The 18,357-nt window shown below is 44.9% G+C and overlaps 1 protein-coding gene across 2 annotated transcripts; it reads left to right on the top strand.

Moving 5' to 3' along the window:
* The first annotated feature begins 1,914 nt into the window (after positions 1 to 1,914).
* Positions 1,915 to 16,119, top strand: fem1a (fem-1 homolog a). 2 transcript variants are annotated; one of them, XR_013964980.1, is made up of 6 exons: positions 1,915 to 2,311; positions 3,196 to 3,478; positions 5,461 to 6,261; positions 11,144 to 11,350; positions 12,732 to 15,648; positions 15,684 to 16,119. XR_013964980.1 is itself a non-coding variant. In XM_080777328.1 (5 exons), exons 1-5 carry the CDS (start codon positions 2,118 to 2,120, stop codon positions 13,200 to 13,202), a joined length of 1,956 nt encoding a protein of 651 aa, XP_080633454.1. In that variant the 5' UTR covers positions 1,915 to 2,117; the 3' UTR covers positions 13,203 to 16,119. The 2 variants fall into 2 exon arrangements, 1 of the variants encoding a protein (XP_080633454.1); XM_080777328.1 differs by having other exon boundaries at positions 12,732 to 16,119.
* Positions 16,120 to 18,357: the final 2,238 nt, after the last annotated feature.

The following is an 18,357-nucleotide window of genomic DNA, read 5'->3' as shown; positions in this document are numbered from 1 at the left end:
GAACTATAGTAGGTCTGCTATTTTCGAAGAAAACGTGAAAATGTGGCACAAATCTTTGAATATATATTATTTCAGAGTGAACGTTTATAACTCAAAGCTTTGCTTCTGGGGGGGTCCTTCTGGGGGGGTCCCTGGAACAACATATTTTCAGATGGGGGCGGCGGCCTATTACATATATTCTTGGGGGTCCTTGACATGAAAAAGGTTGAGTACCGCACTGACATATAGAAACTAGTCTAATAATAGAAGCCCAGGTGTGATGATGTGTCTTCAGCTCTCCCTCCAATGTCCTACATACGCCAGCCTGCAGGTAGTTAAACATTACATTTACATTAACAACATAAAATCACATTATGAACTTATTCTCCACAGTTGGCCATGAAGGCAAGCTGATGCATCTCACAGACTCACACACATTTGCAGCGCAGGAATATGCCTGCTCTGTTCTGTGCAATTTGAAAGTTATTATTTAACTTTTTGGATGTTTCTCAGCAGCACTTGACCAAATAACCGAGCAGTGTGTCGTCACAACAGGACCTAGATGAATTAACCTGAGTGTTTTACCCCATATACATGCTAATGATGATTTGTATTGTACTGTGTCTGTATGTATGGTATGTTTCTTTCTTGTATAGGCCCTATCTTGAATCTGGATGATGATTTGAATACATATACTGTAGGACCACAATGGATTTTTGTGCTATCCTTTTAGCAATGCTTAATTGTACTTGCTTATAGGCTACTGTTTGCACGTGTTTAATAAAGTATCCATTATCCAATCAATCAATCAATCAATCAATCAATCAATAATTTCCTTCACCCATCCACTTTGCAGTTTAAAAGTGACAGTTGTATGACTGTGAGTAAATACCCCCCCACCCCTCCTACATTGTGTTTGGTATTTGCTGCCATCTACTGGCCAGCTGACACAATGATTACATTACTGAACCAATTTGTTTGTTGTTTGTGTTTAGATCGCAAAAAAAATACAATATATAATAACAATAATAAATGTATTATTGTACTATTATTAATATGACTACTATTCCTGGTGTTAATGATATGAATATAATAGATTAAGAGACTTAAGAGATCATATTACATTTACGTCGGCGCGCTCGGTGTGTTCAGGCTCGTGTAACAAGCAAACCCATGGGGGTTGCTAGGTCATCCTATCAAGAAGCATCATGGGAAATGGAGTTATTTACAACGCCAAAATTGTGCCCACCGAATCCTTAATAACAGTGTTTCCCAAAGTAGGGTTCGGGGACCCCTAGGGGTCCTTGAGGGAGTTACAGGGGGTCCCCAGCTAAATGATAGTTTAGGAATCAAATGGTTCATATTGGCTCCAGCCCTGAATCGCTACCAATGCCATTAAAAAAATATGTCCTGGTGATTGAAACAAAATGAAAATTCTGACTTGAGTCAATTAAGTGTCAGGCTAAAAATGGACCCCTTAGGGCTATGGGTCTCAGGGTCTGGGTCAGACTGTAACTCAGAGAGTGCACACATCGGAACCAAATGGACCATTTGTACACTCTCTGAGTTAAATTAACATTGATTTTACAATATAAAGTGTGGTTCCAAAGGAAATGCCATTAAATGGGGGGCCCGCCGTAGCCTATGCATGTCAAACTGGGGGTCCTTGAAATAAAAATGGTTGGGTCCCTGGAATATATTTTCAAATGGGCGTCCTTGCGATAACAAGTATCAATGTGAGGGGTGAATGGAATGGGTGATTGACGACGCGAAAAAGTGTGGCGAACCATTGCTTTATATATAACTCTATGCTGGAACCAACGTCACATAAAACTACACGTCCCACAAGTCCTTGCGGCGCGTGTAAACATAGAACTGTCAAACAAACAGGCACGACGCCATCTTGACAGCTCCCCCCCTGCTCAAAATGGCAGAAAGATGCATCAGGACACACAGACCCCAGGCCGGGCTAAAGATTACACGATCATATGATTCCTAAACCACAACAACCTTCCAGGAGAGCAGCGTTACTAGCATGAGCGGCAGGGCGGCCGCTGCTGCGTCCCAGCGGACTAGTAGTCTAATAGTATAAAAGGAACACAACGACAACTACTGGAAAAACAACACGTCTAAACAAAATGGATATAAGCACGGCGGTGTTCAACGCCGCCAGGGACGGTAAGCTGAAACTTATCCAGAAGTTGCTGAGCAACAAGAGCGCCGAGGAGCTGGAGGCTCTGGCCGAGGAGAAGACCCAGGGCGGGACTCCGCTGCTGGTGGCGTCCCGCTACGGACACCTGGAGGTGGTGGAGTACCTGCTGGAGCACTGCAGGTACACGGGGACTGTCTATGGGGTGGGACGGTACTCTGTTGTTGTTATTGTTTTATTAGTAGTGGTATTATGGGACGATACTCTATTAGTAGTACTATCATTAAGGTTGAGTTGTACACTGAGTTACAGACCTGTCATAACGGTTATCATAACACTATTGCAGGCTATAGGTCTGAATGACCATAGCAGTGTCATGGTTAAGGCGGACCCTCTTGTAAACAAGTGTAGTGCTTTGTTGGGTCGTTGATCCACTCACAGTTAACAGTTTTTTGTATTGAGTTGTGCTTGAAATGTACTGTTAATAAATACTTCAATCAATCAATTCAATTTTCAATTCAAAGGGCTTTATTGGCATGAGAAAACATACGTTTACATTGCCAAAGCAGAAAGAACAATACAACGATACAGCAATTATACAATCAAACAAAAATTATGTACTTTGAAGGTCAGAATCTTCAATAGATCAACTTCTGTGTACCAAGATCACTCGATGCAGGTATAGTGCAGGAATATACGCAATGATTAGTCTTTAGGGTGGTTGTGTTCCATTTGATATCCTTCACCTATCAATCAATGGTCATCATCCAGGGCTAGCTCTGGTAACAGCATAGGTGGGCATGGAAAGCTGGGCTAGTTGTTGAAATAAAGTAAAGTGTAAACATGATTACAAACGATTGAAACGATATAGTAACTGCATCGCAACATATCGTATCGTTTGACTTTGTGTCGTATTGTCTTGACCACCTCTACAAGCTCACAACGCGTTGTAGTCGATTGGCTATTTTTTAACCCCCAGAAGAATCCATATTCATATTAATTTGTAGACATATATTCATCATTCACATGGTCTCATCATGCTCCCTATATAAACGTCCTCCACGCAGGGCCGGCGTGGAGTTCGGCGGCTCGGTCAACTTCGACGGCGAGACGATCGAGGGCGCGCCGCCGCTGTGGGCGGCGTCGGCCGCCGGCCACCTGGCCGTGGTGCGCACGCTGCTGCGGCACGGGGCCGCCGTCAACAACACCACGCTCACCAACTCCACGCCGCTGCGCGCCGCCTGCTTCGACGGACACCTGGACATCGTCAAGTACCTGGTGGAGCACCGCGCAGACATGGAGGTGGCCAACCGCCACGGACACACCTGCCTCATGATCTCCTGCTACAAGGTAAGGGTTAACTCACACACCTGCCTCATGATCTCCTGCTACAAGGTAAGGGTTAACTCACACACCTGCCTCGTGATCTCCTGCTACAAGGTGAGGGTTAACTCACACACCTGCCTCATGATCTCCTGCTACAAGGTAAGGGTTAACTCACACACCTGCCTCATGATCTCCTGCTACAAGGTGAGGGTTAACTCACACACCTGCCTCATGGTCTCCTGCTACAAGGTAAGGGTTAACTCACACACCTGCCTCGTGATCTCCTGCTACAAGGTGAGGGTTAACTCACACACCTGCCTCGTGGTCTCCTGCTACAAGGTAAGGGTTAACTCACACACCTGCCTCATGATCTCCTGCTACAAGGTGAGGGTTAACTCACACACCTGCCTCATGGTCTCCTGCTACAAGGTAAGGGTTAACTCACACACCTGCCTCGTGATCTCCTGCTACAAGGTAAGGGTTAACTCACACACCTGCCTCATGGTCTCCTGCTACAAGGTAAGGGTTAACTCACACACCTGCCTCGTGGTCTCCTGCTACAAGGTAAGGGTTAACTCACACACCTGCCTCATGATCTCCTGCTACAAGGTAAGGGTTAACTCACACACCTGCCTCATGATCTCCTGCTACACGGTAAGGGTTAACTCACACACCTGCCTCCTGGTCTCCTGCTACAAGGTAAGGGTTAACTCACACACCTGCCTCATGATCTCCTGCTACACGGTAAGGGTTAACTCACACACCTGCCTCATGATCTCCTGCTACAAGGTAAGGGTTAACTCACACACCTGCCTCATGGTCTCCTGCTACAAGGTAAGGGTTAACTCACACACCTGCCTCATGATCTCCTGCTACAAGGTAAGGGTTAACTCACACACCTGCCTCGTGGTCTCCTGCTACAAGGTAAGGGTTAACTCACACACCTGCCTCATGATCTCCTGCTACAAGGTAAGGGTTAACTCACACACCTGCCTCATGATCTCCTGCTACACGGTAAGGGTTAACTCACACACCTGCCTCCTGGTCTCCTGCTACAAGGTAAGGGTTAACTCACACACCTGCCTCATGATCTCCTGCTACACGGTAAGGGTTAACTCACACACCTGCCTCATGATCTCCTGCTACAAGGTAAGGGTTAACTCACACACCTGCCTCCTGATCTCCTGCTACAAGGTAGGTATAACCATAGATGTATTATTATATATATAACAAAGCTAAATAACCATAACTTGCTCAATTTGATACGACGTTCATATAAAAAAACTAAATTAAGCAGATAAGCGTATATCTATTCTACGTCCGAGCATAGACATGGTAACGCCCCGCCTGCCTCTGATTGGCCTACGATCCAAATACAAAGAAAAACAACAAAAGCGTTTTCTTCTCCTTTCTAATTATTTGTTCGGCCTGAAACATTTTGTTTGTTGTCATGATTCGTCACAACTGGAGTTGGCTTTGTACGAGGCTTAAAAGGTCTTTAAATAAATACTTTTTGAAATGTCTATGAAGAAAATGAACCGGGGAATCATTTCCTGGGCCTTGGTAATAATAATAATAATAATAATAATAAAACTTTATTTGTATAGCACCTTTCATGACACGAAATGCAGCTCAAAGTGCTTTACAGAAAAATGGAGGATAAAAGAAAAGCAAGGCAACAACATTAAAAACAAGCAGTAATGCAATACAGTGAGGACATGAATAACAAAAATAAAAGATCAATTAAAAGAAATGTTGTAGAAGTGGGTCTTGAGCTGAGCTTTAAAAATGAGCCTTTCATGACGACGAGCGACCCGGAAAATAATTCCCCATGCATTTTTACATAGACGTTTCTTTCATTTGCGACGCTCTTATTTGATATACATATATATATTCTTTTCTCTCTCCTGCTACATCAAAGGGCCACAAGGAGCTCTTATTTGATATAATTTGATATATATATATATATATATATATATTCTCTTCTATCTCCCGCTACATCAAAGGGCCACAAGGAGATCGCCCGCTTCCTGCTGGAGCGCGGCGCCGACGTCAACCGCAAGAGCGTGAAGGGCAACACGGCGCTCCACGACTGCGCCGAGTCGGGCAGCCTGGACATCATGAAGATGCTGCTGAGGTGCAGCGCCCGCATGGAGCGGGACGGCTACGGCATGACGCCGCTGCTGGCCGCCAGCGTCACGGGCCACACCAACATCGTGGAGTACCTGGCGCACCAGCCGCGCTCCTCGCGGGAGGAGCGTGTGGACGCGCTGGAGCTCCTGGGCGCCACCTTCGTGGACAAGAAGCGCGACCTGCTGGGCGCCATGCGCTACTGGCGCCGGGCCATGGAGCTGCGGCGGCCGGAGGGGGAGAAGGGCGTGGCGCCGCTGGCCAAGCCGCCGCCGGGCGGCGCCCACCCCATCCCCGCCTACGACTGCGCCCGCGAGGTGAGCACGGCGGAGGAGCTGGAGGCGCTGATCACCGACCCGGACGAGATGCGCATGCAGGCGCTGCTGGTGCGCGAGCGCATCCTGGGCCCGTCGCACCCGGACACGTCCTACTACATCCGCTACCGCGGCGCCGTCTACGCCGACTCGGGCAACTTCGAGCGCTGCATCAGCCTGTGGAAGTACGCGCTGGACATGCAGCAGAGCAACCTGGACCCGCTCAGCCCCATGACGGCCTCCAGCTTCCTGAGCTTCGCCGAGCTCTTCTCCTTCGTGCTGCAGGACCGCGCCAAGGGAACGCTGGCCACGCGCGTCACCTTCCACGACCTGATGGGCGTGCTGGGGAAGAGCGTCCGGGAGGTGAGTTAGACAGACCTGATGGTGGGCGTGGTGGGGAAGAGCGTCCGGAAGGTTACGGGCCGTAGCCGAATTTATAGGTAGCGACGAGGTCGCCCCGGGATAACGGAAGGTCACAGGTTCAATTCCACCGCGCCCCCCGGCCAATGTGTCGAGGTGCCGCGATTACAAATATAAGTTGATGATTAACTGTCACACAAATACCAATTTGTTTTTCTGTTTTCCTTTTAGGTTTCGTAATCACAAATTCCACAGGGCAGATATGACAAAATAACTAAATAAATATACAAAGAAATCACAAGACACACTTCGTGACGCTTTGTGAGCTTGTAGATCTACTGTCTCAGCCAGGCCTCTCAAGGTGTCTCTGACACATAACCCTCTGACGGCCCCCGAGTGAGAGCATACAAATGACTTCCAATGTAGCTCAAAGTAGCCCGGGTCACACAACCATCTGTATGCTCTCAGTTATGGGGTCTGAACCCATTTAGACCTGAGGACGATAAAATAAAAAAGGCTAACATGTTTCTGAAAAACCTGTGTTTCTCTCGTCAGTGGTGCTCAACCTCATTTCCATATATTATCTGAATTTGGCCGCTGACCCCCCATCTGAAAATATCTTGTTCCAGGGACCCTATACCAGAAGCAAAGAGTTGAGTTAAAAAACGCTCTGAAAGAACATATGTTCAAAAGATTTGCGCCACATTTTCATGATTTTTCTAAAATAGCAGATCTACCAGCTCATAGTGCGGCACCCGGGTCCGCACTATGAGCTTGTACAGTACCGAAGACATTTGTACTTCCACCCGCCCGGGAAGAACTGTAACATCCAGGGGGCGAGCACTTTTGAGTTGAAATCTGAACGTTTATGTAGACGTCAACGTCGTAACGGGAAAATGTGCGTGGTTGACAAGGTTGAAGTTCCGCCATGACGGTCGTGAGTCGTGACAGACGAGATGTGAACCATGACTAATAATAATAATAAACTTTATTTGTATAGCACCTTTCATACATAAATGCAGCTCAAAGTGCTTCACAGGGCAAAAATAAAATACAATAAAACACAAGTAGTTAAAATGATAAAACAATGGCAAAGAACAAAATTGAATATAAGAACATAAAATAAATAAAAACAAATAAAAACAAATAGCAGGCGAGCAGGCCAGCAGTGGAAGACCTTAGGGGGCGGTTTGGGACATATTTAGGCAGGCAGTCATGTAGGTAGGAAGGTGCGAGACCATTGAGAGCTTTATAGACAAGTAAAAGAATTTTAAAATCAATCCTAAAAACAACCGGAAGCCAGTGCAGACCAAGGGACCCAATAACATAACACTCACACACAAAAAAAACACTATCAAAGAAAAACTACGCATAGACCTACACACTGACTAGTCTGCACTATATGCAGAATAAAACACACAGTCTCAGTGACTGTGACTTGTGTCCCGGCTTATAATATACAGTAGGCCGGTGCTGTACAGTATGTATGCAAATACAACCACAGTCACAATGTCACACTGTCTGCTGTTACCACATCACATAAATACACTGGTATCATTACAGTAGGGCTGGGTGATTTATATAATCAATTTGGAAATGGCAGATCTCAAGCGTCGCAGTGTGAGGTGTTGTGACCTTATTATAGATATTTACCAGCTATTTTCCCAATTTGTGCATGCCACCGTTGTACGACAAAGTACAGTATAGTACAGGGTTAATGTTGGAAATGTTAATGTTGGAAATGATAAATCATAAGACTTCTAAGACAGTGTGGTTATTATACATAACGTAACTGTGTCAGTGGTATTACTGTATATCAGCAGAGATGTGGACTTGAGACTCGACTTGATCAAATCAAGAGAGACTTGCAACTCCGCTTGGGACTTTATGACAGCGATGACTCACTCTCCTTGAACTTGACTCAACTTAACTCGGCACGCATGACAATGAATCTGACCCACTTCTGCTTATCGGCAGCACAGTGACCGTACGGTAACCTCACACCCTACGCAGGGTGGTGCCGTGATCCGACTGGTACCACTCACATTTAAAACAGACCTTTTCCCATTCTATACTAATCTGCCACCAAAATGTGGAATGCCCTGAGTTTCTTTCAAGGGAGGTAAATCTCCCATAGAAAATGCTAATTGTTTATGCTGTTGTTATGCTATTTAACCCATTCTGACCTGAGATCAGATTCATACGAGGTTTCCACTGGACACACACTGGTCTGATTAACCCATTCTGACCTGAGATCAGATTTAAAAAAATGTCAGTCGTTCTTCGATTTTTCAAAAATAGCAGACCTACAAGCTCGTAGCGCGCCACTCGGTGGCGCGCTACGAGCTTGTAGATCTGCTATTTTTCAATAGCTAAAGCATAACATGATGCTAACACCAAAATGCGTTCCCGTTCAGAATGGGTACTTAATACATAGGACCACAATGGGCAATGGACCACAATGGAAAGCTATTCAAAAATAGCAGATATGCAAGCTCATAGCGCATCACTTCATGCCGCACTATGAGCTTATAGATCTGCTATTGTTTGTCTTTGTGAGCGTAAACATTTGTGCAAGTCTTTGAATTGTGCTTTTTTTTTGCATTGTGCTTTTTTTTTTAACCGCACATTTTTAACTCCTCTTTGCTTCTGCGGGGTCCCTGGAACTACATATGTTTAGATTGGGGGTAGGGGGGGGGGGTCTCCAATGAGATGGTGTGAGCTCGCCACCATTGGTGTGTGAATGTGGGAAGTGAGGACGCTGGCGTCGACTGTTCGCCGCTTCACCTCCCAACGTATGAATGAATGAAGCATTGTAAAGCGCTTTGAGCACTTGGAAAAGAGCTATAAAAATGCCATTCATTAATAACAAAATTATATAGGCAATATATTAACAACTACTGTACTTGGGTAATAAGTTGCTAACTCCGTCCTGTCCCACACTAGCGTTTGGATCTGGTCACCCTAATTCGGGGGGGCCCTGCCCACACTTCTTAGACTTGTGTTGATTTCGTCAACTAAAACTAAGACGAAAAATGTTCGTCGACTACCTTTTTCCACTGATGAAAACTAAATGGAAACTAAATGAAAACTAAGCTATGATGACTAAAACTAAGACTAAATATACTGACAATTTGCTGCCAAAAACAACACTGCTTGAGAGCTACTTTCAAAATGACCACCATGCTCAACCAGATCGACCAGCCAAAAAACATTGCTGGAAATAGATGCATATAATTAGAAAAACGCACTTGGAATGGGAAATAGAGGTGGATTTTCATGTATATATTTAATTTGTTTGTATAATAACGGTGTAATGCCCCACCCCCAACATTGATTTTACATTATAAATTGGGGGTCCCAGAGATGGAAAATAAATGCCATTAAATGGGGGTCTGTAGAACTAATGCATGTCAAACTGGGGGTCCTTGAAAATAAACTGGTTGAGAATCACTGCTAGAGCCTCTCATGGGGGTCCCTGGCATATCAATTCAAATAGTGTCAATTTTGGGGGTCCTTGGCATGAAAAGGTTTAGGAACCACTGTAATAAACCATTCACCCATGTCGGGCGGGAACCCCTTTTGGTGTTTTAAGCATTATGTTATACTTTTAACTATTGAAAAATAGCAGATCTACAAGCTCGTAGCGCGGCACTTGGTGAGTGCTATTTTTTTAAATTGAATATGTATTCTTTCAGAGCGAACGTTTTTTTTACTCAAATCTTTGCTTCTGGGGGGGGGGGGGGTCCCTTGAAACAACATATTTTCAGATGGGGGGTCCACGGCCAAATACAGATAATTCTGGGGGTCCATCCATGGCATGAAAAAGGTTGAGAGCCACTGGCATAGAAAACATACTGTAGGTGTTTACCGTGTTTCTGAAAACTGTCCGGATTTAGAAGACATTTTGCAGAATCTAGTGTCTGGTCTAAATGGGCTAAATCAATGTTTATTGTTTATTGAATGGATCCCCATTAGCTGACGCCGTGGCGACAGCTAATCTTCCTGGGGTCCATATAAAATACATACAAAAAAATACATACGGTAATTACAAATACATTCAACAGTTGAATACATGAAAATACATAATTACAATTTATTCTATAAAATGAAATGCAACGTAATGAGAATAACATTATTATGGTCATGTGGTCAGCTGTATAGCAAGTGTTCCTTTAAAGCATATTTGAAAGATAATTTATGTTGTGTTGTGTTAATGTGAGGCGGTAACATGTTCCAAAATGATATTGATCGATACATAACTGTTTGTTTAAGGAGGTTCGTTTTTGGAGCAGGGAGTGATAAATGACCGAGGCTTGCAATTCTGGTGTTATGATTATGTCTGTTGTGGCTGATAATAATTTACCAATAAATGACTCATGCCGGCAGGCTAAACCTGAGAGCTGAAACAAACTGTAATGACGCGCGACAAAACAATGATAAAATGATTCATATCCAAACAAGCTCAAAGTTTAAAACGTTTATATAGCTCAGTGCACAAAATATTACAATACAATAAATATATATATATATATATATATGCAATAAATATGTGCAAAGAATCCAATAAATAACAATCAAAACAGTGAGCAAACAAAACGTGAATGAATCAAACTATAAAGTATATTGTGCGGTCAACAAAGTGCATCCTCCCAGCTCACCCTGCCTCCAAGTTCAAACAGCCTTAGGAGTGAGCTGGTTCAGACACCCATATTTGTCGACTACCAGGGGCCACCCACAGAGACGCTCTAATAACGGAACGCCAATGCGGTGCCCACACCCATCACCAACCAAGTGACAACCACTATAGTTAAGCACTCTTTGGCTCCTACAATGTCTGTCACTTGATTTTAATAACTGTCCTGTTCTGGACGGCGTTCTGCAGGTGGAGCGCGCCGTGGCCCAGCGGGACAACCCCCCCGAGGCCCCTCAGTTCACCAAGGCTCTGGCCATCATCCTGCACCTCATCTTCCTGCTGGAGAAGCTGGAGGTGAGCAGCCCGGAGCAGGAGCACCACAAGAAGCAGACCGTCTACCGGCTGCTGAAGCTCAACCCGCGCGGACGCCAGGGCTACACGCCACTTCACATGGCGGTACGTCTGACACACGCTTATTACACGCATTGTTATTATTATTATTATTAACTCATTTACTGAACGCTAACACGCCAGGGCTACACGCCGCTGCACATGGCGGTACGTCTCTGACACACGCTTATTACACGCATTATTTGTTATTATTATTATCTCATTTACTGAACGCTAACAGGCCAGGGATACACGCGGCTACACATGGCGGTACGTCTGACACACGGTTATTACACGCATTGTTATTATTATTATTATTATTAACTCATTTACTGAACGCTAACACGCCACAGGGCTACACGCCGCTTCACACGGAGGTACGTCTGACACGCGTTTATTCACTGTTGATTTTGTCGACTACCCTTTTTCCACTGATGGAAACTAAATGGAAACTAAGCTATGATGACTAAAACTAAGACTAAATATATTGACGATTTTGTCAACAAATAAAAACTAGACTGAAATGTTATAGGAAGGGACTAGTGGACAAGAGATCCAGTATATAAGTCATTTTACACTTGGTTGCATGTTGAAAATAGCATCTCTCCACAGCCTGGGAGCGCCTGTTTGCGCAATACTCGATGTTGCGTAACAGTGGGACGTCATCAGAAATGTCCTGTCTTGTCGTCGTCCCCCCTGTTTTGCCGACGAGACCGAAAATCGTAAAACGTTAACTCTTGATCTAAATCATACCGTCCAATTCTAAGAAAAGATCACGTCTTAGACGGCCCACCGCGGCCCTGTTTCTAGTCGCGGTAGATTTGATCATACCTCTTGTTGTTGTCGATCGTCTCTAGAGTGTTTTGGCTACATTTAGCTGCTTCAGCCACATCCGGGATACCATCCGGTCCGTCGGATAAAAGTGCTCCGCTAGCTATAAATCGCCGGGCGCTCTGATTTAATGGATTAAACAACCCCCGGGCAATCGGAGTGTTAAAAAAGATAGCAGATCTACAAAGCTCCTAGTAAACCAAATATTCTGAGATGTGGGTCGGCGACCGGCCATCATGTCCTTGACATGAAAAGGTTTGAGCAGCACCGTCCGACACGGAAACATATTGTTTTTATTCTGTAGAATCGGGCTCGGGTCTAAGAGGGTTAAAGGTATATTCAGTGATTTCACTTAATTCAAATATCACTTATTTTTTTTGTTTTGTTGTGATAATCCTCTCTACTATAGAGTGTGCTGACCATATAAGGAGTTCCTCCCTGTCCCCAGTTAACCCCTGGGGGTCAAAAAAAACGTATGTTTAGTTTTTGACTGATTGGACGAAGGCTTAGGTCCCACAGCCAAAAACGAAACCTAAGGTTTTTTGAGTGAAATCACTGAATATACCTTTAATTAACATCATCCTCCTGAACCACCACCACCACCCGCCACCACCAGGTGGACAAGGACACCACGGCGGTGGGCCGCTACCCGGTGGGCCGCTTCCCGTCGCGGCCCGTGGCCCAGCTGCTGCTGGAGTGCGGCGCGGACGTGGACTCGCGCGACGTCGACAACAACACGCCGCTGCACGTGGCGGCCGCCAACGGCTGCCCCGACATCATGGCGCTGCTGGTGAGGGGCGGCGCCCACTTCGACGCCACCAACGCCCACCGCCGGACGGCCTACGAGCTGCTGGACGAGCAGGGAGGAGGAGCCTCAGGAGGAGGAGGAGGCGGAGGAGGAGGCGGAGCCGGAGGAGGCTGCGTAGCGGGAGGCGGAGCCGCCACCGGGGGGCACCACCCGGGCACCCTCTACCCGCTGAACTACGTCACGCTGCAGTGCCTGGCGGCGCGCGCCATCGAGAGACACAGACTGCCCTACAAGGGGCTCATCTCGGAGGAGATGGAGGCCTTCATAGAGCTGCACTGACCTCTGACCTCCGCTAGCCGTACACTGTACCCCAACACCCCCAACACACCCCCCCCCCCCCCCCCCACAACCAGCCTCCTCACCCCCCCACCACACACACACACACACAACCTCCTCGCCTCACCCACCCGCCACAACCCTTTATTTATCCTCCTTCCCTGTTGATATCGGCAGGGTTGCGACTGTCAATCGAAGTATCAATCGATTTAATCCATTATGTACAAAAGGTTTATCAATAATATTTGACCAAATAAATGAATAATCAGTAATCGATTCCTATTTTGTGCATGTCAGTCATATAGGTGGGACAACAAAAGTTAAAATGATGAAAATAGCAGAGCTTGTATAGAGATGCTATTTTCACTTCCATCACACATTGTTGTTGTGATGAAGGTATAAAACGGGACTCTTTGATGTCCAGTTTAATTGATATTCCATTGATTTATACGTACATAAAAACTTGATTCATCAAAAGTAATCGATAGAGTAATGACTGATAAACTAATGGATGGTTGCAGTGACAGTCCAGCCCCCCAGATATCAACCTGCCATCTCCCTGTTGTCTCCCAGCCTTGGCCCCCCATCCATAAAACCCTCCCCTGTTGTCTCCCAGCCTCGGCCCCCCATCCATAAAACCCTCCCTGTTGTCTCCCAGCCTCGGCCCCCATCCATAAAACCCTCCTCTGTTCTGGGATGGAGCGCAGCAATAAACCACCTGCTTCCTGGTGCGTACAAACTAAATGGAAAGGCCTCCTTTCTATCTGCTGTTGATAGATTTATCACGGACACTTTTAATGTGATGCTATAGGTTTCTATCGCTATTTGAAACTTAACTTAACTTGGTTTAGGCTTTAATGCATTTGGCGTTTTTATTCTTTTCCTTCTGTTTTCCCCCAGTCAAACGGGGAGACTCTTTTTCCACGGCAGGGGTCTTCAACAGGGGGTCCCGTCCGGGAGCCCTAGGGGGTCGCCAGAGTCACTACAGAAGGGGCTGCCAAATATTTGTCAAAAATAGTCAAAGAGGGGGGGAAAGAGAGGACCAATACAGAGTCACGGGTCAAGTTCAAGTATTGGGGATTTAAGTGGTTCACTGTCTGAACTAAATACAACCAATACATACAATGTACATTTAAATAGCACAGATGATAGTCAATGAAGCTATCTATTAAATCTATGAAAAAGTTAAATCTGCAACACACGCTCATAATATGTAGTGTGTGTCCCTGTGGCGTCTCTCTCTCTCTGCTTGGGGGTCCTTTGGGCTGAAAAAGGTTGAAGACCCCTGCCTTGGGGGTCCTTTGGGCTGAAAAGGGTTGAAGACCCCTGCCTTTCGGTATCTGGTAGTGCCTGTATGTACGTAACGGGTGACGGCCGGCTTTGCGTGCGTCAAAGATAGGATTTTATTTATCGTTGATCGACCCGATCTCGCCTGCATGAGGGGAATGCAAACACCATGCGCTCGTTTTGTTCGTAAACGACGCAAGTTTATCCACGGAAAACGAGAAGCAGTTTGATCATCGGACTAAAGACCGCTCCCGTTTGTTTCCGCTGCCTGACAGTTCAGCCAATTTTCAAGCCAACGTAGCATTATTTTTTTTGAATATTCCACCAACGTAAGGCTTTGTTTTCTCACAGAGAAGCCCTCTTAATCCACTGTGTCAATTATGAGCCATAGTAAGGTTACACTGTAACCTACATAAAGCTGTTGGCCAGCATGGAACAGGACTTTTAGAGCTTTATTACCGTGAGGAAGAGGAGGAGGAGGAGGAGGAGGGCTATACTAAACGTGCACTGTGGATTTTTGGGGATGTGAGCCTTTGCTTGTACACTTTATGAAAGTGGGCTGGGCAGTGATCCGGGCCGTTGGTTCTGTCTCTCGGACCGCGACTGGACTGGTCAGCCTGCGGCGTCTCTAGGACTAGGATCAGAGTGCGAATGATGAGTGTTATGCCTAACATTCACACACACACACACACACACACACACACACACACACATGATATACCACTGTTCTCTGCCTGTCTAAATCTACTTGTTTGGTTAATAATCGGCGTCAGCAATTGTGTCCCGGTTTGGGAACCACTTTCAACCTGTTGTCCCTGATTATAAAGAATGGCATTGTAGTCATTGTAGATTTTCAAAAATTGCTATTTTTGAATATTCTATATTTTTGGGGGAAAAATAGAATCAAATTGACAAAACTTTGGCCAAATCCGAGGGCTCTGGTTTTGTATTTATGCAAATGTGGGATATTCTCGTTAGTTTGCTTACCGTAAAAGCAAACATCAACTAGTATACTTAACAGAACGACGGTCCTGTTCTTGTATCATACAGTGAGAAATACATATTTATTGTGAACACAAATGAGATGTCACTTTCCGGAGTGTGTTTTTTTTTTTTAAAGATGTGAAATATGAACATTGCAATTCAAATCTAATGTCCTCTGGTAGCCTACTGTCATTGCCATCAGCACTGGCACAGGCGTGCTTCCACTATGTGCCATCTGATGACAAACTTGACTTGTCTTCATAGTTTGGTAACAAAGATGAATTAGCCCCTTTTTATTCTCTCATTCATAACAATGGTATGGATCGCTCTCTGGCCACTCGTTTTTATTTCCTTTGATCACACATGTATTGATTTGATTTCTGTCTGTATCAAAAGCATCACCAAATGAATTGAATGCACTTTGAAAAAGCTCTGAATCCTAGAACTGAGACCACATCTGGCTATGAACTGTTTTCTCTTTCTGTCTCTCTCTCTCTCTCTCTCTCTCTCTCTCCTGATCGATCAATTGATTGATTGATTGATTGATTTAACCGGTGTTGATGATAACCTCAGAACAAAAAAAACAAAACGAAAAAACAAGCAAAAAAAGATGTGTTGGAGATGATGAATAAAATTCAGAATCAGAATATATGCAGACGGCTAAAGTTTTTTGTTCCTCTGGTCCATTCATGTAAAACCTTCATGTTTAAGTCACAGCTCTCACATAGCCAGACCTAATTTAATCAGACCAATGTGTGTCCAGCGGAAACCTTGTATGAATCTGATCTCAGGTCAGAATGGGTTAACAACATTTTGGCCTAGAGCGGCGGTTCCCCAGGTTTTTAGCCTGTGACCCAAAAGAGAAATTAGACATTTCCCCCGCGACCCAAATTAGTGAAAATAGCAGATCTACAAGCTCACAGTGCGGCGCAAGCTTGTAGATCTATTTTCTTGTAGATTGGCTACTTTCACTACTTAAGATTTGTGGCCAAATTTGACTGAGGGAATGCCATTGGATTTTTTTTTTGATTTTTTGATTTTTTGTCATATGAAAGCAGGGAATCATAGCTTCAGATTGACATATTGGTTGTTCAGTTTGACCCACCTAATAATTTAACTGAATCGTGAAACGCATAGTACTGGACTATGTTAAAACTGCACTCATTTGATCTACGTCACGTGACACATTGCTTTAAAATAGACCACGTGACACTCTCTTAGTGTACGTACTCTGAGGTTACGAATTACTGGCATAGGTGGCACAGTCGTTAGTGCTGTCGCCTCACAGCTAGAAGATCCTGGGTCCGATTCCCACTGGGGATGCTGAGGGCGTGTTCTCTCAGTGCCCATACCACTGGGTGGGGTTGGCAAAGGGGCATTTCTGGGTGGAGTTTGCATGTTCTCCCCGTGTCCCCCTAGGATAGGTACCCTCACAAAAAGAATGCAGTATTCGTGGTCTCTATGCTGCCTCCCACTGGCCAACCGGGGGCGCCTGATGGAGGGGAATAGAACTGGTTCCATTTGTACACTGAGTTAAATTAACATTGATTTTACAATATAAATTGAGGGTGTCAGTTCCATATAGCCTAAAAGCATGTAAAACTGGGGGTCCTTGAAATTGAACTGGTTGAGAATCACTGCTAGAACCGTAAAGATCTTCTCTTATGGGGGTCCCTGGCATATCTCTTCAAATGGGGGTCCACGGGCTAAATTAGTGTCAATTTGGGTGTCCTTGGGGTTTGGGGTTTGGGGACCCCTGGTCCACGGGGTCAGTCCCATCCCCCGGTATGGGCATCATGTTGCCCATACATGTTTGTGTTGCTCTGTCACGTGTCTTGGAAGTGACTTGAGTTAGCAGACATTCTGGGTAACTAGTTATCTTCCCAGCAGGGAGGGCCACTCATGTTACGGACATCCTTATATTTAGATGGATTGGAAGGGTTGTGTGTGACGGCAGGACACACAAGCTCTGCAAAAATAACTGATGAGTCGTACGCTGTTGCCACTAGCCAGTTTGTTAGAAAGACTGGTGCCATTAAAAACACTGAATTATTACATTAATAAACATCTAAGATCCTAAATCATGAATCCACTATTTAAGCAGTGCTGGAAAGGAACTAATATACTTGACTACAATTTTTTGATATTTTACTATTGGCCTATATTATATTTTACTATTCTACTCCAACTACATTTCAGAGGCAAATATTGTCCTTTTCACTTCACTACAAATAATTGAAAACTTTAATTGTGATGTGACACGTTTCAGTTTGTTGGGGGGGGGGGGGGAAATACTTTTTTGCTTCGGTACAAGTATATTTTAATGCCAATATTTGTGTACTTTTACTCAAGTACACATTTTGAATGCAGGCCTTTTACTTGTAACAGTATTCATATTGTGGAACTGTTATAGGCTACTTGTATCTTGGTTTTATTTAAAATGTGAATACTATTTCCACATACAGTAAAGGCCTACAGTACATACTAGCTTGGTAAATGCTGGTACACCAACTCCCAAGGGAGTTTTGAATTTCAACAGAGATAATAAAAACAGATATAACGTATCAGGTTTTATTATTGTCATTGGAAGATTTCTACAGTATCATGTTTTATATAGCTTCCACGCTCTGGACTCTATAATCAAACTCAACATGGGTTCATATTTGCATACTTTTCTTCCATTCTCTGCGTGTCACACGCGGCCCTGTCACAGTCAGACACGGGAATAAAAAAGATAACAGAAACTCGATCTTTCACGCTCACGCACTCTTCCAATGTGGTGTAAATATAGCGATGTTGCCGTATAATTACCAGCCAGCGCTACAGTATATATCTGCGGGGGCTGCGTGGATACAGAGCTGCTATTTCAGGGAAGCTTTCGCCACTC

This window comes from Protomyctophum bolini (assembly GCF_963924005.1).
Source record: "Protomyctophum bolini genome assembly, chromosome: 12".
Classification (NCBI taxonomy): Eukaryota; Metazoa; Chordata; class Actinopteri; order Myctophiformes; family Myctophidae; genus Protomyctophum; species Protomyctophum bolini.
This window is presented reverse-complemented; position numbering and strand designations above follow the sequence as displayed.